Here is a 23,398-nt window from a genome sequence, read left to right as displayed (position 1 = left end):
ATAATGTATAGTCATTGGACTCATATCCTCAATGTTAACTAACAGAGCAGAATGGAAAGCTTTATATTTCAATTCTTCCTAGAAATAAGTATATGTTTAGAAAAAAAAAAAGACTTGATGGACATGAGTTTGAGCAAGCTCTGGGATGTGATGGACAGGGAAGCCTGGCTTGCTGAAGTCCATGGGGTTGCAAAGAGCTGGACACAACTGAGCGACTGAACTGAACTGAAAGAAATAACTACTCTTTTGTTTAGTTATAGAACTTGGTAGTTAGATTCTCGTTAGTTTTAATTTTTACTCTTGGATATTCCAAATTTTCTAAAATGAATTACAATGTCAGGAAAAAACATTGTTTTAAAAAATACTCTATAAATCCAGCCTTATCTCTATATCTGAGTTACTCTGCCACATCAATCAGATTTAAATTAACTGTTACTTTCTCTAAAAAAGTATCCAGGCCTTGGTGGGTCAATGAAGCCGTTCCTCCAAAACAACAACACAAAGCAAAACCCTCTGAGGTTTTATTGCTTCTTTTCTGTTTAAAACTCAATAAAGTGGGTTGATACACCAGTTTCATTTCTGTGATTCTTTAAATTTTTTATTTACTCATTTCACAAATATGAGTGTCAATTTTTTACAAAGATAGGTATGTACAATACTAAAGTTATTCCAGACAGGGTTCCTGCTGTGAAGAGATTTCTACTTCAAACTGAACTCCCCTCAAGCTTAATCCAACCCCACAATAAACCTCTTGCGGCTTTGTGCTCTATCTGCAGTGTCCTTCACTGGCTCTGGCAGGACAACAAGCTGCCAGCCATCACAGGAGGGGACCCTCAGACAGCCTGGCAGGATGAAGAGTGAGGACAAATGGTTCATAGTTGAAGTTTTGGGACCATCATTGCCCTGTCAGGACTGGAATTAGAAAGCTGTCATGACACTGCCTGGAAAGGGTTCCAGGTCACTGAACCACTGACATCATCAGAGTAGTTCAGGGATAATCGTGTGATAATTGTGGCTGAACACAGAGATCAAAACCCTTGAGATTAGACTTGTTATTTTAACTTAAATACACACACACAATGACAGAGTGCATTATCTATTTACATGAAGTTACAATGACGGTTCTGAGAACATAGCAGTGACTTGTGGCTCTAAGACTCCCTTTGCTTGCTCTAGAGACACAACTCAGCACCATCAGCAGCAGGACGTCCTTGTTTGTTCTGTCCTCCTTAACGATGGAGGAGAGGTAATGGGGCAGCCCACTGAGTACAGAAAGTTTACCAAGTGTCATTCCTGTTAAATGAGTGTGTGCTGGGTATCAGCTGATGATGGAAGGACTATGAAAATGGTTTCCTCTCTTGCTCTGCCGCTGGACCCTCCAAAGAAATTCTGGCTTAAATGTGTGCCATATCAGAGAGAGGGCAGAACAGGGATGTTGTGAGGGAAGAGTTCAGACCTTCCTTGGAAAAATAAAAGGACTAAAGAAGTAAAAAGAAAAAAAAATTGAAATTACATCTAATTTTTTTTTTCTGTCCTATGCTATGCATTTTGTTGCTGTTGTTGTTTAGTCTCTTAAGTTGTATCTGACTCTTTGTGACCCCACAGACTGTAGCCCACCAGGCTCCTCTGTCTGTGGGATTCTCCAGGCAAGAATACTAGAGTGGGCTGTCATTTCCTTCTCTAGGGGATCTTCCCAAGCCAGGGATCAAACCCATGTCTCCCACATTGGCAGGTGGATTCTTTACCATCTGAGCCACCAGGGAAGCCCTGCTTTGCATTTTAGACAAATTAATTAGAACACCACTCTCAGGTCTTGTTTTATAAAAGATCTTTTACTTAAAAATGAGGCCTCTCTGGGATACTAATATGGGTGTAGTCACATATGTTACACACAAACAAACTTACAGCATGAAACAAAAAACTGGTGTTGCAGAGTGCTATGAACTGTCTAATAATAAATATTATGTATTAAACCACAAGGTTCCTCCACTGAGGTTCAATCCTGGTAAATGAAAACCTCCTTGAGTCAGGAGAGCACTTGGAGCTCCATTCTGGAACTGGTGGTGGGTGGAGGGTAGCATGGAGGAGGGAGGGCAGTGAAGGACTGTGAGGAGCTGACAGGTGGGATGAGGACTTTTAAGGATGTCTCAGGGTCAAACTGAGGTCTTCTAAGTTACTGTGATGTAAACCTGCTATCACTTCACCCTTTGCAAACCTCTAGCTGAACTAGCCTTTTTTGAGCAACGTGACTGTGAAATAATGAATTCTCTGGGAATTCACAGGAAGGGAGGGTGCTGGATTTTTAATAGAGTGTGGAATGGAGTTGGGAGCAGTGCTATCTAGAGCTTAAGGGGCAGGGAGACCCTTAATCCAGCAGATGTCTGGATTACCTGACATTGTTTAACATGAATGAGCTCTGCAGACATTTAAACATGCTATTCTTCCCTATACCATTACCTTCAAATTCATGTATTTTTAAATAAGGACATTGATATATAAATTAAAATCACATATAAACACTGGAATCTCTGTTTTAAATTACAAAATATTAGTGAGTGTCTTTCCTACAGTTCTGTCTTTTCTTGAACACATTCCGACGACATCCCCATGGCAGCAGTCGCCCAGCTGGCACCAGAAGGTGAAGAACATCGCCATGTGCAGCTGCCGGAGCTTGGGAAGCAGGTGTCTTAATAATACATGTTCTTATCCCACCAGCCTAAAGAAGGAGGGAGCAGTAAGTGAGAAACAGAGGAAGGTCTGCTGGAGCAGATCAAGAGCCCCCAACGCCCCATACATTAGTACTCACTTCCAGGGAAGAGTCTGATGAAAAGCTTCCGCATCTCATCATACACCCAAATCAGAACTGCGTGTGGCACAGCCACAAACCAGTACTGAGGCCTGGGAGGAGAGAGGGGATGCTGTGAGACCCACACACCCGCCCTTAAGTGGCTGAGTGCCTCATTCATTCTCTTTTCTAGACTGGACAGAGCAACCCCACTGGGTCACACAGCGTAGAACCCGAGGGTTTCTTATTTAACTGGACTGTGACTGCTAAAAACAGTGATTGCCTGAGAAGGGATCTGTTGGATGAAGGTAGAGATGGGATGGTGAGGGATGGAAAACCCACCTCCTCTTCTGAAAAAACTAGCAGGTCAAAGCCTCACACTGATTAAAAGAAAACAACAACAGTTTCACTTTCTCTCTTTGGAAAGACTTTAGGGGAAAGACTTTTTAGGCTGTGACAACCAGATTGGGGCCGGTTCCTCCCCGTGGTTGCAGGGAACCTCACCGGAGCATCGTAAAATTCAGGGCCTGGATGCTTCCGAGGCCATAGGAGAGGATTAGTGCGATGATAATCTGTGAGGCAATCCCCACCCAGATGATTTTATTTCTGTAAGACACAAAAGCAAACAAATTCTGAACTCCCAGCCCCAGGCCCACATGCCCACATACAGTTATCTGGACAGCAAAGGGCCAGGCTAAACCCCCAGGGTGGCTGCATCAGTACCTGAAGAGACCTTGCTGGAAGATGGAATTCCTCCGGGTTTTCCTGATGATCAGATCTGCTATTTGCTGAATCATGATGCTGACAAAGAATGCTGTGTAGCCCGTCCATTCTAGGTATTTCCTCTGGTACCTTGTCTGTCAATGGCCACAGAGGAGAAGACCATGACACCCCAGATGGACACCTCAGGGAGGTGTTGGTGCCTTTCTATGAGCCTCGACTCTCTTTCCCCTCCCCATGATTGAGAGAGGGTCACTTCCTGTGTTTGGAAAGAAAGCTTTCTTCCTTTCACCTGGCGAGCAGGAGAACTGCTAACTTAATGGACTTGGCCCAGCTGTGGTGCTGCTGGCTGCTCCTCCTCTACACCTGCGTGCTAATCATTGAATCGTGTCGAACTGTGCGATGCCACGGACTATAGCCCACCCGGCTCCTCTGTCTATGGGGTTTACCAGGTAAGAATACTGGAGTGGGTTGCTGTTCCCTTTTCCAGGGGATTTTCTGAAACCAAGGGTTAAACCCAGGTCTCCTGCATTGCAAGCAGATTCTTTACCATCTGAGCCACCAGGGACGCAAGCTAATGTAAACAGGTGAGCTCTAGACCTCCAACTTGAGAGACGAGCCGAGCCTGGCAGAGGCAAGCTGCTGTGACCACAGGGCCCTCAGGCCCTGTTAACCAAGAAAACCATCACCTCCCCGTCCCCTTACAGCCATCCAGGGAGGACGCTGCCAGCAACCTGGCCCTTACCCATTCCTGTCCGTAGCTGTCTTCCAGGTCATTCACATTGTCGTTCTCCCACTCCACCCGCAGGTTGAGGATAGTGCTGGGTAGAAAGCCGTGCTGCGCGTACACGGTGAAATACGTAACGAAGGCCCCCAGGGCCTGCATGAGGCCTAGAAAAACAGGAGAGGTTCTGTACTGACCCCAGAAGTGCCCTGCCTCACTCTCCTCTGGGCTCCCCCCACAGCCCACCCTGACCCACAGGGGACGGTGGGTCTCTGGGCAGTCCCTCCTCGCACCGATGTGCAGGTAGGAGTACAGGGCAAGTGGCGCATTCACCAGCCTGTCCTTCTTCTTGTGGCGAGGCTTCCTGTTCATAATGTCGCTTTCGGCTTTCTCGTAAGCCAGGGCGATGGAGGGAATCTAGAGGGAGAGAGTAGCATGAGGCCCGACCCTGAAATGCTAGATGGAAGGAAACAGTGGCAGCACAGCCAGGGGCCCGATGTGGGGGGCTGGGGGTGGTGGCAGTGGTGGTGGCGGTGGCAGTGGTGGTGGTGGTACGGAACTGGTCCATCCAAGGAGCAGACAACACGGTGTGCTGTCCGCAGAGAAGACAATCCACCTGTGTTTGATCGTCTGATCATCACCCTGTATTGCCATCTCTAGATGATCTAGTTATAAAGCACTTTCCCTTCCCACCACTGAGAAGTGGTTGTCTCCTAGGTCCTCCCCCCGGAGGGCAGAGAACCCAAATTTCTCACAAGTTCCCTAGTGATACCTGGAAGAACCACAGCAGTGGAGATAAGAAGAGCAAGCTTGCTGCAGGCTCTGGGGCTTCAGCTCCCCTCTAAGGTAGAGATGCCCCAATATCCCTGGACCATGGAGGCTGCCCAGGTGTCATGTGAAATGGGGGGTAGGCAGTGACCTGAAGAGCTGTGGGCTTTGTTTGCTCCCCGAAGCCTCTGTAAGCTAGAGACATGGGAGTGACTGTCACAAAGCTTCCTAAGGGGATTTGCTCTAGCAGAGGGGAGGTTTTAGGTGACATTACTGTAGGTCTGCGTGAGGCTTCACAATGTTATTAATGGCTGCTTCTTACTGTGTTTGGTGAGAGGCTTCCAGGTCACAGATTCTTTTACTTAACAAAGGGTGGTTGTGAGTTATCACTTTGGCCACTAGGCCCCAAGCAGTACAGTGACTATTTTGGTGACAGCTTTTTTAAAAAAAAGAGGGGGAGGCACATGAGCTGAAACTGACCAATGGCCTGGTTTTTTTGGAAAGGTGAAGAACTCATGTGTTGAAAAGTTCTTCTATGGAGTGAAGTGGTTTTGATTTTCAAACACTTTATAAGATCTCTCTGGTCCTGTGCTTTGAAGTGTGGTTGGTGGACCAGCAGACTTGGCGTTGCTTAAGAGCTTGTCAGAAACCATCACACTGAGGTCTGAGAAGCACTGATTAATCTATCTCCTGCCCTTGAAGGTAATGACACTGAGGTTTCCCTCACCTGGGGAAGTCATCAGACCCTGTTCCCTTTCTGGCTACTTACTATGTCTGTGCCCAAGTCGATGAACAAGATAGTAATGGTGCCAATGGGCAGGGGAAGCCCAGCAATGATGTAGATGAGAAAGGGGCACAGCTCGGCGATGTTCTTGGTCAGCGTGTACGCGATTGTCTTCTTTAGGTTGTCAAAGATCAGGCGACCTAGGCAGAAGACATTTCTCCCCATAGGACTCACTCCTCATTTCATGGGTGGCCCCAGCCCTTGCTAAGACCACTCAAAAGCCCACTCACCTTCCTCCACCCCTGTGACGATGGACGCGAAGTTGTCGTCCAACAAGACCATGTCAGCTGCATTTCTGGCTGCATCAGAACCTGCTATTCCCATGGCGATCCCGATGTCTGCCTTCTTCAGAGCTGGGGAGTCATTAACTCCATCCCCGGTCACAGCAACCACAGCATCCTGCAGGGATGGTGGAAGGTTGTGGGAGGGGGATGGAAGGGGTTAGTGAGCAGCCTGGAGGTCCGCTGCACCAAAACAAAGGCCCATTTTGGGTTAGAGGAAAAAGATTAAGATGGTAAGAACAGAAGTAAGAACAAGCTCCAAATAAGATGTGTTTGAATGATCACAACCATATGAATCCAAATTGTAAAGGTAGTCCCCTGGGCAGCAAGCAGGAGGGAGGGTCCCTGAGTGGACAGGGTCAGCCCCGACAGGTGGAGATGTGGGGTGGTGACCTCACCAGAGCCCTAAGGGGGGCCAAAGCTCAGTGCTGCTTCTCCCCACAGAATGATGACAGACCTAGAAGCTTCCCCGGGTGCTGCATTCACCCACCTGCCTCTGACAGCCCTCCACAATGATTAGCTTCTGCTGGGGGGACGTCCGGGCAAAGACGATCTCCGAGTGGTTGGCTAAGATCTCATCTAGCTGTTCCGGGCTCATGTCCTTCAGCTCCATGCCGGTCACCACAGCAGCCTTAGCATCCCTAGACGGGCAGGAGGAACTGGGTGAGGGCATAGGTGGAAGCTGAGGTTAAAACACTATTCTGGGCAGGAGGTGGGGTGAACCTCTTTGGCTTTATCTGGAACCCCAAGTCCTGACTCTTAAGCATCTGGTGGGATGATGGCGTGTGTGGGTCTCTTGTCAAGACAGTGAACTAAGGCGGACAGGCATTTCCTTGTGTCACATGACAGTAGGAACAAGTCAAGTAGCCATTTCTTACAGGAATGGGTGAGAGGTGGCACTTCCCAGGGCAAAACTTTACTCAAAAGAGAAGGAGGAAAAAAACTGCCTATTTGTACATTTTGAATCCAAGAATCCAGCTTTTGCCTGAACACATGGGTGACAGCTCTTTGCTGTTTATTTCAGACTCACAGTGTCTACTTTGCAACCAGCTATGTAGAGAGAGAAATTAACTGAGGTCTTCTTGAGGAAAGCTTTTATCTGCTGCCTGTAAAAGTGAGGTTCTAGGAACTACTGAGACTGCAGACCTGACCATACTGTCCCCTGGAGCACTGTCCAAAGGAACATCAAGCAGAGCCCAGATCCCCACTTGGTATGCAGGACTGGGGGCAACCTGTGCCATGTGGCCCCTCTGACTCTCCCCCACAGCACCCACGCTCTCAGTTCCAAGTCCCCAGCTCTCAGTTCTGAACCCCCGACTCTGTGCAAAGCTCTCACAGATCCTACTACCTTTGCCAGGGGTGGAGGCCTCTAGCTTTCCCTTCCCTTGGTGAACATTTCAGCCTTCAAATCTCAGCTTAAATGTTCTTAAGCACAAAACACCGCATGTTTTTTTGTTTACCTTTTTAAAGTTTTGAGCTCTTTTTAGGTCTGCTTTTTTTTTTCCTATTGGTGCTAAATATTGAAATTCTAGCACTTGACTCAAACTACAGGTTTTCCTATATTCTGGTTAAAAAAAAAGGGGGGGGGGGAGAAGCAAGAAGGAAAGGCTTGTTTCCCTTCCTGCCGGAGCTACGAAAACAGTTTTTCCCTGATCATGAAGCTGCAGTTGATAAAGTGGACAATTGAAAACATTCACAAAGTAACCACCCCTCTCTCCTGTGTGGTGACTTGTAGGAAAGAGTAAAATCCTACTGTTTCAAAAAACAAAACAAGTACAACCTCTGAAGCTGTTTTCATAGATGGACATTATCACTGATGTTATCTACACAAAAGAGCAGTGGGGGTCCAGACACAAATGTTGTGCCCAGAGGCTGTTTACCTGCTTGGTGTCCTAACTGGTAATTTGTTGCCCTGGCAGTCACTTATCACCTGTCAGCTCTGTGTTCCTAACAGGTATAACTGTTTGGGTAAACTAGGAGATGTTCTTGGGTCTTTTCCCCCCGTATGCATCAAAGTATAATAAAGCAATGACATTTATTTTCCAACTAAGACTTTGGAGACTTTGACTGATTTAAATGATCAACAGTCAGGTTCCCATCACCAGCACCTCTGTGCCTGTGTTTATTTCACTGAGTTTGTTGTTGTTTATTGCTGTTTAGTTGCTAAGCTGTGTCCAACTCTTTTGTGATCCCAGGGACTGCAGCCTGCCAGGCTCCTCTGTACATGGAATTCTTCAGGCAAGAATACTGGAGTGGGTTGCCATTTCCTCCTCCAGGGGATCTTCCTGACCCAGGAATGGAACCCATGTTTCCTGTGTCTGCTGCAATGGCAGGTGAGTTCTTTACCAGTGGACACCAGAGAAGCCCTCCATTCTATTTATGACCAAATAAAAAGTAAAAAGAAGTATGTTTCCATAGCAACACATTATGAAGCCTAAATACTAAATATGGAATAAATACTCAAGAAGCAGACTAGGGGCTCAGAGAGCACAAAAGATTCTCATTGTTCCTGATTATAAATTGTACCAATGGCAGGTAATTTCCCGTAAAGTTTCTGCTTCAGTTTCCTCACGCTAAATTCAGCACTGAAGTTTTCAGATCTACTTCACTGGGCTGAAATACAGGTAATTTTCATGGTCTCAATACAGTGGCTGGCACATATCAGGTGCTTGATAAAATTTTGAGTAATGACTGGATATAGAAATTACAGAGTACGCTTTATCCCCTCTGCAGTCCCAGCCTCAGCCCACTCCTGGGCATACACACTGAGGAAACAAGAACTGAAAGAGACATGTGTACCCCAATGTTCATCGCAGCACTGTTTATAATAGCCAGGACATGGAAGCAACCTAGATGCCCATCAGCAGACAAATGGATAAGAAAGCTGTGGTACATATACACAATGGAATATTACTCAGCCATTAAAAAGAATACACTTGAATCAGTTCTAATGAGATGGATGAAACTGGAGCTCATTATACAGAGTGAAGTAAGCCAGAAAGATAAACACCAATACAGTATACTAACACATATATATAGAATTTAGAAAGATGGTAACGATAACCCTATATGCAGGACAGAAAAAGAGATATAGATGTATAGAACAGACTTTTGGACTCTATGGGAGAAGGCGAGGGTGGGATGATCTGAGAGAACAGCATCAAAATATGTATATTATCAAGTGTGAAACAGATCCCCAGCCCAGGTTGGATGCATGAGACAAGTGCTCGGGGCTGGTGCACTGGGATGACCCAGAGGGATGGGATGGGGAGGGAGGTGGGAGGGGATTTCGGGATGAGTAACACATGTAAATCCATGGCTGATTCTTGTCAATGTATGGCAAAAACCACTACAATATTGTAAAGTAATTAGCCTCCAACTAATAAAAATAAATGAAAAAAAAATAAATTTAAAAAAATTAGAGAGTAAACCAGCCAGAAATTATAGAGTAAACCAGCAGATCATATTTGGCAAAAAGGGGTTTGCTCCAGACAACTCTTTAGAGGCAGTAGGGCCTGTGATAAAGGCCTGAGTTCTTCTGTGTGGGTTCTGAACTCACTGCTTGTTAACTTGCTCCACAGGAAGGTTGAGGCGTTTGGCAATGTCTTCCACTGTCTCACTGTTGGCAGAAATGATACCGACGCTCTTGGCAATAGCTTTGGCTGTGATTGGATGATCGCCTGTAACCATGATAACCTAGAACACAGGCAAGGAGACAGGCATGTGGGTGGTGAGGGACTCTGCTGCTCAGGCGAGTGGGGATGACTTGGTTTTGCCCACTCCACCATGGCGAGGGGGCACTGTGGCTTGCAGTCCTTGATCTTTAGGTCAGAGTATCACCTGTCTCAGAAGGACACATGGATCCCACTGGATCTACCCTTGTTTCTAAACCTTACATTTCCTCCTGTGACACTAGAGGAAGTCCTTCCCTTTGGTGTAACTTTGTGAGTGGGCTGACAGATGTCTCCTTCAGCATCTTCATGATGCTCCACAGCCTTGGAATTAACACAGTAATGGAATTCAAATTTTGACATATCATGAGGGAAAAGGAGTTTGGGAGCTGGACCTTGAGATTAAGTAGCAAAACCTTTTATTGTCTGTTGTGGTCTAGGATGACATGTGGTTGCTTCATGGTTTTCTGTTCATTGCAATTGCACTTGTGGTTTATTCCACACAGACACAGTGACTATGCTTTTATGGGACAGTTACTGAAATCTTAGTACAGTGAAAGTAGAGACTTAAAAAAAAGGGGAATTATGACATTTAGGGGAAGAGACCTAAATACTGACTCTCCTATGACAGACGTTCCTAGAAAGGAACTCAGCATCTGTGGAAGATGTGTGAAGTCAGGGATGTGCAAGTCCCACCTTGATCCCTGCGCTCCGGCACTTGGTGACAGCATCAGGTACCGTGGACCGAGGCGGGTCAATCATTGACAAGAGGCCCACAAAGCAGAAGTTGGAAGTAGGGAAGTTCATTGTTTCTACATCAAATGAATACGTTTCTGGAAACTCGTCTGTCGGCAGGTAGAGGTGACAGAAACCTGAAATGGGTATGAATTTAGGAGTTGGTGAAACTAGGATTAAAAAATGATGAAAGAAAGAGGGAACATTTTCATACACTTCAGTCCTTTGTGTTTTACCAGTTTAAGAGAACTGAGGTCAGTAAATCTGGCAGCTCAGATGGTAAAGAATCTGTCTGCAATGTGGGAGACCTGGGTTCGATTCCTGGGTTGGGAAGATCCCCTGGAGAAGGGAATGGCCACCCACTCCAGTATTCTTGCCTACAGAATCCCATGGACAGAGGAGCCTGGCGGGCTACAGTCCACGGTGTTGGAAAGAGTCGGACATGACTGAGCGACTAACACACTTTAGAGTTTACCATGATTGTTCAGTTCCTTCAGTCCATGACATGTTGTCTTAGGAAAGATATGTTTCATCCCTAAATCATTTACTCTGTGCCCATTAGGTATGCTCTGGAGACAGAAAGCCCGGGAGTGGACAGTCTGTACTTCTGAGGAGATTGCAGTTTACAGGAGGTGTGGGGGTAGAAGCAGAGACATAAAGAGATGAAGAACGGGGAGCTGTGCCCAGAGGGTCCCCTCCATCCATTCCCACATTTGTCTCATGCTGTTCCCTCTGTATGAGTATGCTCCCCCCACAACCCTTCACATCTATCACTCAAGGTCCAGACTGAAATGTAACTCCTCCCATAAAATCTTTCCAGACTTCTGGTCTGCAAGGGCCCCCACCCTCCTACGCCATCACACAGCATCTCCTGCATGCTGATCACATTCTCCTTTAGGAGATAAGTGGAATGCCAGGGCTACCCCGCTGCACCCCCAAGCCTGCCTCCTTGTGCCTGCCAGCAGAATCCCTCTCTCTCACCCAGCACGCGCTCCCCTATGCCGCCCAGCTCCATGTAGGCCGTGTGGAAGGCCTCGGCCGTGCTCCTGTCCAGGGGCTGCTCCTGCCCGTTGACCATGATGGTGCTGCACTTCTCCAAGATCCGTTCAGGGGCCCCTTTCATCACCATGAGGAAGCGCTTGTCGTCTGGGTCCTCGGTCTCGTGGATGGAGAGCTGCAGGGGAGGGTCGCGTATGCTCAGTGCGGCATCGCGGGTAAGGACACCGTCCCTACTACAAAGGGCCTGAACTGGATGGACAGAGCTTTTCATGAGCAAAACATCTCTTTTTCTGTGGTTTCTGTTTCTATTCTCCATGATATATAAAGGAAGAGTGTTCTCCGCAGGCATGTTCTGTCCTTTCTACTTCATGCCCAAGTAATATGCAGAGACTGAGGGACTTCATGGCAGTCCGGTGGCTAATACTCCGAGCTCCCAATGCAGGGGGCCTGGGTTCCATCCCTGGTCAGGGAACTAGATCCCTCAGGCCACAACTCAAAGAGCTCACTTGCCAGAGCTATTTTGTTTCTTCAAGTTGAGTGATGCCCCCAGAGACCTTCCAAGGCCTCCTCCTAAACCACCTTGCTAAGTGCCAAGTGCTGTGCAGGTGTGTGGATATAAGGTAACTCTAAAACATCTCAGAGCTCCCTGGCCTCTTCTGTAGGACCCACTCCTTTATAGCAACTCCAGGGAGCCCACTTTCTCCATCAACACTCTGTACAGGAGGCCTCACAGAAGCTTCTCTTCCCCTCCCTGGAGAAGACGGAGCCCCAGCAGGATTCTTGTCTGTGGTTGGAAGGCCACCCGCCTAGGCTGAGCACACCCCCCGGGTCTGCCCGAGTCCTGGCTCTGGCCCTTGCTGGCTGTGTCCTCTGTTTCCTCGTTCTTGACTACCTAATAGAGTTGTGATGAGTGTGGAAATCAGCACATGATAGCCATGATTACTACTGTTATTTTAGGATTGCTAGTCATTCTATTTTCACTTATGTTTTGAACAGAGATCTGAATTCCTCTACATTTTACATCATACATTTTGTAAGTTGTCTGCTTTGCTAACCATGACTCTTTACTGGTCAATTATCCACCAAGATGTTTGCTCCACAGTTATTTTCCCGTCCTAAATTCCTTCCAAACAAAATGTGTGCGTAATCACTAGAAACTTGCACACAAACATGGTCATCCTACTTACATAATTTAATGTTATGCAAAGACTAAGTCCTAGAGAAGGAAATGGCAACCCAACCCAGTATTCTTGCCTGTGAAATCCCATGGAGAGAGGAGCCTGGTGGGCATGATCCAAAGAGTTGGACACAACTGAGTGACTAAACAACAACAACAAAAGACCAGGTCACAACACCCCACTCTTGCTTTGGAGTCTCCAGAGAACTCCACCTGTAGCAGCACTTTGTTCTCTGTCCTGACCTGAGTAGGGTGGACATGGCTGCCTGCTGGCTACGCTGGTGGGAGGGGAGACACCCAGGCAAAGGTGGCCAGTCTCCCCCTGAGCAACAAAGGGTGGAGACTCCTGTGCACTGCTGGCAGGGCAGACATGGAAAGCAATGCTTTGGGTCCTCACTGGTCCTCACGAAGGGCAAGGTTCACCCAAATGGCCTGAACTGACCACCTGGCCTCTGTGTTGCAGTAGAAAAAGCATAGACTCAGGCATCAGACAGACACGTGGAGACTTAGATGCTCGAGTGGCTCTGGCCACCTCAACACTTTCTAAGGCCCATTTCCTTGCTTGCAGTTGGGACTTCACCTGGTCCTACCTTCAAGGCTTATGGTGAGGATTACATGAGACCAAGCACAGAGAATGCCTGATACAGATGGGGCAGCTGGCTTCTCCTCACTGACCGCCACATTCAGCCTGTCATGTTGGGGGGTGTGTCTCCTGCCCCTCCCTGTGCCCAAGTCACCAGGGCGGGCAGTGGTGCGTCTGTGTGCATGTTATACAGAAAGGCCACATGTGGGAATTGCAGGCTTCATCGAAAGCTTCATCTTTTCTCTCCTCTACTTGTTCTGTGTTAACCAGATGTCCAGGCTCTGCATCTCTGAGGACTGTTCTTAAAGTCAAGTGTCATTCAAAACACATACTGACTAAAGGATACCTATGAGTGGAAATGCTGCTCTAGTGACGATAAAGATTCAGTTGGTACTAAAGCCCATGAGCCCTAGAGCCTGTACTCCACAACAAGAGAAGTCACTGTAATGAGAAGCCTGCACACTGCAACAAAGTCCTAGCACAGTCAAATATAATTAAAAGCCAAAAGATTCAGTTGTGAGGGGAAAGTCACCTGAAATTTGTTGGTCGAGTTAAAAGGGATTTCAGCTACTTTGCGGTTTCTTTTTCTAATATCCATCACGTTACCCAGCATGACCTCTGAGAACTTCAAAAGAGCAGTTTCTGAGGCATCTCCAACCACAATTTTCTGTGAATCAAAAGATATAAGTAGTTGCAGCACATAATCAGGTTCTTCTGTGGTTATTTTCAACCAACCAGTGTGCAACCTAAGCTTACTAAGTACCAGAGGAAGAGAACAGTTATCCCATAAGCGACAGATTTACTACTGTTAGTGTTAATCGTGTCTGACTCAGGACTGTAGCCCGCCAGGCTCCTCTGTCTATGGGATTCTCCAGGCAAGAATACTGGAGCGGGTTGCAATACAGGAGACCCAGGTTTGATCCCTGGATTGGGAAAATCCCCTGGGCAAGACTACTGGAGTGGGTTGTCATTTCTTTTTCCAGGGGATTTTCCCAATCCAGGGATCAAACCTGGGTCTCCTGTATTGCAACCCACTCCAGTATTCTTGCCTGGAGAATCTCATGGACAGAGGAGGCTGGCAGGCTACAGACCAGGGGGTCGCAAAAGGTTCAGACACGACTAACACCTACAACTGTCAACTGCAGGGCGCCACCTGCCGGTGATAGGGGAGTTCAGACAAGTTAGAGCCCTGAGAGTGGGAGTTTTCCTGGAAAAAAAGCAATGAACTTGATCTTGGAGGGGGGCAGGGGTTGTTCCCTGGAACTTTGATTGTATCTTCTTAGCTGGTAAAGAATTTAGGACAGTAACTTAAAGGCACAATCATTTTCAAGAAAGAGACTTTTCAGAAGACCTAAATGAGTATTTTGAGAACTTTTAAATTTCTTGAAGTTAGTGACAGTGAAAAAGCTTCCTACAGGTCTTGTGGTTAGATTCACTCTCACAGAACAAATGCTATTCAGTTGCAGAGATTAAATCAAGCACCAGATTAGAACAGAGAAGGTGACTTCGCTCTGCAAAGTGGCTGCGGCTGAGACTGCGTGTGGGGCTTCACCTTCATGATAGGGACGCTCTCCTGTCCAGGTCTGAACTCAGCGCGGTTACACAGCGTTATGATCTTTGACAGGGAGGCCCAGGTCGCAGAGCTTTGATCAAAGACTTGATCTGGAAAGAAGAACCATGGATGCTGAGGGTGCCGGGCTTGTGCCAACGAGCAGCACTGTTCACCCACGGCCACAGACCAGCTGTGCTGAGCCCACCATGCAGGGCCAGGCTGGATGCACCCCAAGGCTTACTCGAATGGTTTTCACTAGTGTCCGCCACGAAGATCTGGTGGTCGAACCACAGATGGGCCACCGTCATCCTATTCTGGGTCAGGGTCCCGGTCTTGTCTGAGCAGATGATGGAGGTGGAGCCAAGGGTCTCCACTGCCTCCAGGTTCTTCACAAGGCAGTTCTTCTTGGCCATTCGTTTTGCTGTCAGTGACAGAGTCACCTAGACAGAGGAGAGAGAGAGAAGCTTTGAGAAAAACCACCATGTTGAACTTGGGTTCAGTAATGTAGGAACAGTTAGAGTTAAACTAGTTTCAGGTATAGTTATAGATGCAGTTAAACTGCACCAGATCCAGTGGCTGAGAAGGCATATAAAGCTTGCACGCGCTCTCTCTCTCTCTCATGTCCCTTTACTCCTTGAGGAAAATGATCCACAGGTAGCAAAGTCGGGCAAGTGTCAAGTCAATACAAAGGGGGTTTGGCTGCTGAACGTGGTTCACAGGCAAGAGCATTGTAAGACAGGTTTCAGGCACTATGTGGCAAAGAGCTTGCCCCAAACGGCTTACTAGTTGCTTTGGGGAATCAAGAAATACTTGTTTCACTTTAAGATCTCCAAATGTTAATAAAGATTCTTGGCTCTCTCTGAAGCCCCCAGATCTCAAAAATGTTCTTTAGGCTCCAGCTTGGTCAAATTACTGTCTGCTGGAGTCAGAGGAGACAGGCAATCAAACACTTCTGTCTGTCTTTGCTCAGGACGGTGCCAGGAGCGGAGGTATGAATCCTCCCCACCTGGGGGCCTTGTTTCAGGATGAGTTAGGTCCTGACACAGGGAGAACCAAAGTTAGACCAGGGGGCAGAGTGGAAAGGGCTGAACTACTCTGCAGGACCAGACAGGGAGTTTGTGTCTCAGACTGCCTTTGAGATGGAGAAGTGAAATGAAAGTGTACCTATATCCCTCAGCTGTAAAAACTGTAGAAGTTTTTTTTTTTTTTTCTTTTTTCTTTTAAAAACTGTGGAAATGCAGGGAAGGTGTCAGGCTTCTAGAAAATTTCTAAGTGGTGGCTCAAGACTGTCTTATCTAGATCTTAAGGGGCAAAGCATCATGTGGGATTTGCAGATAGACCTCTGAAAATGAAAACACAAGTTTTCAAGGACAATTCATTCAAATAGTGACAGATGACAGTTCTCTTTGTCCCTCTAAGAGACAGAACATCCTATGACTGGCCCTGATGGAGCAGACTCAGCCACGGCAGAGCAGGATGGCACACTAGCAGCACAGACTCACAGTGACAGTGGCCAGGAGACCCTCAGGCACATTGGCCACAATGATGCCAATGAGGAAGATGATGGAGTCCAGGACATAATACTTCATGGACACTGCGATGATGAAGAAAATGATGCCGATGGAGACCGCCACTCCCGCCACGATATGAACAAAGTGCTCGATCTCGATGGCAATGGGTGTCTTCGAGTCCTCGACTCTTGAAGCCAGCGAGGCAATCTGCCCAATGATGGTGCGGTCACCCGTGTTGATGACCATGGCAGTCGCTGTGCCTACAGGTGGAGCAGACATTTTATTCCAGGAGTCCTCAGCGAGGAGGGACCATGGCTTTACATGCTCCTTTCTTTGGTGGCTCACATGGCCAATCAGCACATGACACTACAGAGGCCAAATACCAGCTCTCTAGGCTCTTCAATTCTACATTTTCTCTTGGAAAAGCTTAGCATCAAGAGATGGTAGAGAGAGAGAAACATAAAGCTTGACAAAGGAGAAAGGCTATGAGAGGAACCTGCAGTCCTGCAAGCTACCAGACCTACCTTCCAGACAGGTCGTGGAGAAGAAGGCGATGTTCTTGGTCTCCAGGGGACTTTCATGTGTGAACTCACAGGAGCGGGCCTGGGGCTCTGACTCCCCAGTGACAGATGAGTTGTCTACCTAGAAGGAGTTTTGAAAAGAGTTCAAGGTCACACAACCTGTTTCCTTCTTTAGTTACACTGAGACCTGGAAAGACCACAGCACCAAGAGCGTGACCCTCAGGGCACCCAGGACACTGACCTTACACCCCTGAGTGGACAGTAACCTGACATCCGCAGGGACCTGGTCTCCACCTTTAATCTCCACTATGTCTCCCACCACCAGCTGGTCAGCAGGAATTGTCTTCTTCTCTGAGTCTCGAATGACAAGTGCTTGCTGCAGAAGAAAATCATGACCCAGGCCTCAGATCCCGTCCTGGAATGATGCTGGCCCTCCTGCATGCCCCTTGTCCCCCACAGGCTCAGGAAGGAAGGCATTGGAGTGCATGCCTGTCAGAATAGCAGACAATGAAGCCAAGGCTTCTACTCAGGTCCTGAAGACCCTAAGAACTATTTTTCTTGAGTTGGAGCTCACGGAGATAGACTTTGACCTAGAAAATGCTGCCATGGAGGTACAGCAAAGCCACAGCTCTGGGCCTGACAGGCAGGGGGACCATTAGGATGAACCATCCTGCTGGGAAGTCCAGGAAGAGTCCTGAGGTTGAGCCAAAGGGATCAATGATCTCGCTCAGGTCAGAAAGCCTTTAATGGAGTGAGAGATGGGTCTCTGCTTCCTAACACAAGAGATTCCACCCAGAGACCTCACCTCCCAGCAGCTCTGCAGCCCAGTGAGGGTATGGTTCTGTGTGCTGACAGTGGTGTCCCCAGAAGACCCCTCCCAGGTTGCTGCAGGAGGAGGGATCTGAGGCCTCCCACACTGGCAGCATTCGGGGGCAACATGCAGCGAGGCTCAGAAATGGGAGTGAAAAGACTGATGGTTTAAAGAATCACAGGTTGGCCCCCTTTGCTCATGTTGGAACCACCTGAATGACTTCTGTCTGAGTGGTTCACCAAGCTGAGGAGCAGCCACAGGAGCTGTCAGGCAGTGGCTCGTGTTTCTGTCCCATTCTGCTCTTGACTGAGCAGTTTCTTCCACCTTGCTTCACTGACCACACCCAGGAGGGAACGGGGGCTCCAGAGAGATTAGGCCAGTTGCCCAAGACTCCGAAGACAGCAGGGAGGGGTCCCAGGCCTCCAAGCCCCGCCCCCCATCTGATGCTCGCTTGTCTCAAGCCTGGAGACACCAGGGAGGCTGTCACACTTGCCTGCGGGATCATCTTTTGGAAACTGGACATGATGTTGGTGCTCTTCGCCTCTTGGTAATAAGCAAAGACCCCGGTTAGAATGACGACCAGGGCAAGCACAGAGCCCAAGTACACCTGGGTGAGGAGGACAGGCACCAGTCAGAGAAGCAGCATCAGGAATGAGACTGACCTGAGGGCCAGGGTGCTCCATGGGCCAATCAGAGAGATGGCAGTTGTGTCCTGATGTAACTTGCAGGCCACACAATTCACCCGTTTGAAGGTTATAACTAAATGACTATTAATAATTAACACAGTTGTATAACAATTACCACAATCCATCATTCCAGTAAGACCCCTTGTGCCCACGGCAGTCACTCTCCCGCCCTGGCCCAGCCCGGGCAGCCACTGATCGGCTGTCTGAATCCAGGGCTGGCCTGTTCTGGACATTTCACACCAATGGAATTGCACAGAATATGGCCTTTTGCACCTGGCTTCTCTCTCAGCATCACGTTGGCTGCTCTAGCTCTGTGGTTTGAAAGTAAAAGTTGCTCAGTTGTGTCCAACTATTTGCGACCCCATGGATTATACAGTCCATGGAATTCTCCAGGCCAGAATACTGGAGTGGGTAGTCTTTCCCTTCTCCAGAGGATCTTCCCAACCCAGGGATCGAACCCAGGTCTCCTGCATTGCAGGCGGATTCTTTACCAGCTGAGCCACAAGGGGAGCCCAGCTTTGTGGCCCCTAGCTTTGTGGTTTGGTCCTACCTTATTAGACACAGAAGTTCTCCACGGTAAAGGGAGAAAATTAGCTTTGAGGAGACAGAGCCCAAAACACCTCACATGGATGTCGAATTTTTTTTCCCCACATAGGAACTAATCATGTATTGCTGTCTTATAAATTGATGCTCACACTGCTCTGAGACACTAGAGAGTCAGATATACTTTCTATTTTATACCTGGAGAAGTTATTGATTTTCTCTGACTCATGCAGTGATTGGTCAGTGGTAGACCCCTGACCCCAGCCCAATGCTCTGACCAGGGAAGGCCTTGCATTATAGTGCACCCTACCCACCCCCCAGCCCCCGCCATCACCGGGAGCAAACCCGGGAGGAGCCCCCAGCGCCATACGTTGTCCAGGGAGGAGGACTGATCATGGGAATACTGAATCCCATACGCGATCCAGCACAGGATGGCTCCTATCCACAGGAGGATGGAGAAGCCCCCCACCATCTGCTTGAGGAACTTGATGATCTCTGGGGTTTCCTTGGGGGGCGTGAGGCTGTTGGGCCCATGCTGAGCCAGCAGTTCAGCAGCCCGGGCACTGGAAAGACCCTGAGAAAGCAGAGGGAAACGAAACAGGAGTTAGACGTTTCTACCTCCTCGGGCTGGATGTCACATTTCTGCAGACTGTGGGCAGCTGTCACTATGTCTCAGCTCAGTCACTGTGCCATCTGTGGGTCTCATTGGGTGGACTCCACCATTCTCCTGGCACATCCCGTAAACTGTGGGACAGGGTGGATGCCTTGACACCTTCCCGCTGTGTGCCTCCCTTGCCCCTGCGTCCTCTGAGCCCAGGCTCCGCTGCTCCTCTTTGCCTTCCTCTCTGTAGGCCAGTGAGTCACACAGCACATATTTCTGTTCACTCGGAACAGATGTATCCATATGTCCTGGTGTTAAGACACCACATCTTTGAGTTTGAATTCACAGAATGAAGCAGCACTTCTGCGATGGGAGATTTTAGGAGTCACGAGGTATCCCCTCTTCTTGGAGGAGGCCTGGACATGACCTGAATACTTCTTGGGCACAGGGTTTGAAAGCAACCCTGGACCATGACAGCGAGGAGGCACTCAAACCTTCCAGGGGTCACCACAGCTCAGCTGCAATCACAGTCAAAGAACTGTCTGTGACCAGATACACAGCCCAGCAGCGGGCCTTGCCAGGCCTGCAGCTCAGGCATGCTACTCTTGAGGTTATGAGCCTCCTCTCACAAGGTGGGCATGTGGGGGGCTGGCAGGTCACTCACAAGCTCTAAGCACACAGCCTCTCTCTTTGTATGGTCCCCAATCCCCTCCCCTGTCACTGGTTCTCTGATGACTTACCGTAATGATGTTTGTACTGTATTTTGTCTCCAGTTCCTCTTTGCTGAGTTTGTGGTCATCCTAAAGTCCATGAAAATAACAGAGTGAATTAGATAATTCCAAAAGACTTGAACCCTAAGCCCTGACAAGCCCATGAAATCTGGGAGAAACACTGAGGATGGGAGAGGGGCCAGAAAGTGTAGAAAGAAGGAACCTTTGTCCCAGGGGTTCCTGCAGTGAGAGAAGAGAACCTCACTGCAAGAGAGCTCACTGGCCAGCAGATTTTCTGGCCATCCCTGGAGAGTTCAGACTTAACTTGCCATTTACCACATGGTAGCCGTCCTTAGTTTTTATGAGTAAAGCAATGCATTTCACCTCAGTCTGGTCTCTAGCACATGCAGATCCTAGCACACCTGGCATCCAGACACCAGTGATCTGGAAACTCAACTCAGACCTGAACTGAGGTATTAATGGGGAGCCCATCAGCAGTGCCAAACCATTCCATGTGTCCTGACAGCTCCACACAGCCAGGCAGGCCATCTGGGAGAGAGAAATGGGCCTTTCCTTCCTTCAGCACTTGAGGCTCAGCTTGCTATCAGACAAGCCCTCAGATTAAAAACCTGCCAAATAAATTCTTGGGGTGGGGGGACACACTTGCTAACTCTGCCACAGAATCATTAAACTAACGCAGAGCTTCTCAACCTTAGCATTATTGACATTTTATGTCAATAACTCTGTTGTGGGGACTTCTGCCCACCAGCACCCTCCCTTTGAGGAGCAATAACCATAAATATCTCTGGACATTTGCTGTGGCACCCAGGGAGCAAAGTTCCCCTGTCCTGTCCTGTCCCTTTCAGAATCTCTGGGCTAAAGGACTAGAAATCTCTTCCTGCGGCAAAAAAACCCAGCACTCAGGATCCTAAAACTCTGACTGTCAGAGACAAAAATTTATACTGTGACTGGTACCAGAACTGTCTCTCTTCTTAAAAAGAAAAATGTTTCATGTTACAGAGAGTTAGGGTTTTGTCCTGTGCTTAATCAGATTGGCCCTGTTCTTCCATTCACCGTACCAGTACCCACTGAATATGACATTTCTGGGGAGCGATAGGATTAAGACATGGTTCTCTGCATAGTACGCCAAGTTTGGGGCAGAGAAGAGTTAACATGATTAAAGTCGTTGCTTTCATGGATGGATCTCAGACTCTAAGGGGAGTCTGCACCATCCTCCCTACTAGCCTGACTCTCTGGGGATGAGAGTTGGGAGGGTGCGGGTGTGAACTCTGCTGGAAGAGCACAGGGCAGCACCAGGTGCCTCAGGCTTGAGTCACCTGCTTGTTTCTTCAGAAGCCAGGGACACTGCATTACTCATCAAGGTTCTAATTTTCTGGAGGGGTTGGGATGCAAGGGCACCCAAGTACAAAGTCACAAATTACAGGATTCCTGTAAGAAGGTTGCGAAAAAGGGGAAAGAAAGCTGTTTCTCAGTAAAGAAGCAAAGGAATACCCCAGTCAACACCATGGAATTATTTTTCTATATTTTCAGAAAAGGCTGAAATTTCAAGGAAGGTTCTCATTGTAATTAACAGGCATATGATAGAATGGATATATATTCATGTTATAAATAGTAATTTCAAGTAAGACTAGTTATATCTTCATCCCTAACTGCTAGATACCTGTAGGAAATAAGAATGACTACCTTAACCTTTCTCCAGTTTCTCTGTAATTCTCTTAACAACTCTAAGAGGTAGGTACCATTTTTAATTCCAATTTTTCAAAACAGGAAACTGAACTTCAGGGAAACAGACTTGAATTCAGATCCAATTCCAGGGTCATCAGAACATACATGGACAAACACCTTGTGTCATGTATTGTTTAATGAGCTCTCCAGGTAAAATAAAAGAGCTCTGATTTGCAGCAGTCACATCTCAAGCTACTAATACAGTTACCAATTGGCTTGCTTGAATTCTGGAATGTTTAACAACCTGCTCTGTGGCACACAAGAGCTCACAGCACTACCAGCTGCTCAGAGAACCATAGCTCTGAAGTCTGCAGTGAAGTGCAGGACAACCCGGCATAATCTCAGACGCAGGGCAGGTTTCCATTGGCATTCCTGAGATGTAATCAGCCACATTTCAGTTCTTTCCCAGGGCGGCCAGCTTTAGTAGTAACAGGGCTTCACATCCACAAAGCACTGCCATTACAAGAGACTCTCACCTCACTTTCCCCCTGACAGACCCACGAAAATGGTTTGTTTCCCATTTTACATAAAGAAAACTGAGCTTCAGAGAAGCTAGGTAGCTTACTCCCCAGAGAACTGGAACCTCAGCTGAGCCTAAGGCTGCCTGAAACCAAGACCAACTCTTACTATTGAAATCCTTTCTCATGGGGCAAATATACCCAGAAACCTAGCAAGTTTAGGGGCTTTCAGTTTTCTTCCTGGGTGGTTCTGGCTGATGAGATAGTTTAATTTCATAGGCTACTAATATCTCAATGAAGCAGCAGGGAAGAGAGAGGTCTGGGCAGTGCCTGTGGCAACTGGCCTCAGAGGAGCCCTCCATGGGCGTGCCTACAGCCCGAATGCAGGAATCTTCAGAGGGCCTGACCCCTGGGCAGATACAATCACACCATTTTTTTTTTTTTTCTTAAAACAAGGAAACACACGTCAGGGATTTTGAAATTCTTAAGACTGAATTTTTCTTTTGTAAGAAGTGGGTTATAGGGGCAAGCTGTCACCAGGGCGGACAGTGCTCAAGGGCACCCATTTGCTCAGGGACCAAATCAACTGACCAGATCAAGTTCTTTCTTAAGCTCCTCTTTCTGGTGGTTCTTTTTGCGTTCCAAGCAGTTGTTTTTCAGGCCCCTGGACTTCTCCTTGCCATCCTCCTTGTCTGTTTTCTCAATGTCTTTGTATCCACTGAGCTCCACTGAGTAAACTTCTCTTTTCTGAAAGAGAAGCAGAGGTGCCATGTTGGCCCGAGGTAGATGGGTTTTCTGAGGCGAAGCAGGGGGCCTCATGGTGGGTGGAACTTACAGGAAGGGGCCCTCCCCCAGCCCCCATTCCCGGTCCCTCCTCCTGGGAGTTCTCCACAGCTCCTGCTAATAGGGCCTGCAGCGCCCTCTCTCTGCTCTCCTCTCTTGTGAAGGGCTGGCTGGCTGGGCTCCTCAGGGGACCCCTCCCTGGGCGAGGAAGTTCTTTTCCTCGACTCAGACAAGATCTCTCCGAGGAGT

General features: G+C 48.0%; 1 protein-coding gene across 1 annotated transcript; it reads right to left on the bottom strand.

The window, feature by feature from the left end:
* Positions 1-1,813: 1,813 nt before the first annotated feature.
* On the bottom strand, positions 1,814-23,185 carry ATP12A (ATPase H+/K+ transporting non-gastric alpha2 subunit). Its single transcript, XM_020915239.2, has 22 exons — positions 22,958-23,185; positions 20,193-20,252; positions 19,222-19,425; positions 18,116-18,229; positions 17,053-17,187; positions 16,815-16,932; positions 16,282-16,550; positions 15,021-15,219; positions 14,780-14,889; positions 13,760-13,894; positions 11,450-11,642; positions 10,430-10,605; positions 9,622-9,758; positions 6,553-6,703; positions 6,012-6,180; positions 5,767-5,921; positions 4,523-4,646; positions 4,251-4,396; positions 3,509-3,642; positions 3,290-3,391; positions 2,807-2,898; positions 1,814-2,716 (listed from the first exon to the last, which is right to left on the bottom strand). The coding sequence occupies exons 1-22, from the start codon at positions 23,183-23,185 to the stop codon at positions 2,688-2,690; spliced, it is 3,180 nt and encodes a 1,059-aa protein (XP_020770898.2). The 3' UTR covers positions 1,814-2,687.
* Between the last annotated feature and the right edge of the window lie 213 nt (positions 23,186-23,398).

The sequence above is a fragment of the Odocoileus virginianus genome, chromosome 8, assembly GCF_023699985.2.
Source record: "Odocoileus virginianus isolate 20LAN1187 ecotype Illinois chromosome 8, Ovbor_1.2, whole genome shotgun sequence".
Classification (NCBI taxonomy): Eukaryota; Metazoa; Chordata; class Mammalia; order Artiodactyla; family Cervidae; genus Odocoileus; species Odocoileus virginianus.
The sequence above is the reverse complement of the archived record's forward strand: the minus strand, read 5'-3'. Positions and strand labels throughout refer to the sequence as shown.

Coding starts and splice junctions, on each gene's coding strand:
- ATP12A (XM_020915239.2), bottom strand. CDS start 23,185: ATGAGGCCCCCTGCTTCGCCTCAGAAAACCCATCTACCTCGGGCCAAC. Junction 18,230..19,221: donor AGTCCTCCTCCCTGGACAAC/GTATGGCGCTGG, acceptor CTCCTCACCCAG/GTGTACTTGGGCTCTGTGCT. Junction 5,922..6,011: donor CGTCACAGGGGTGGAGGAAG/GTGAGTGGGCTT, acceptor TCTTCTGCCTAG/GTCGCCTGATCTTTGACAAC.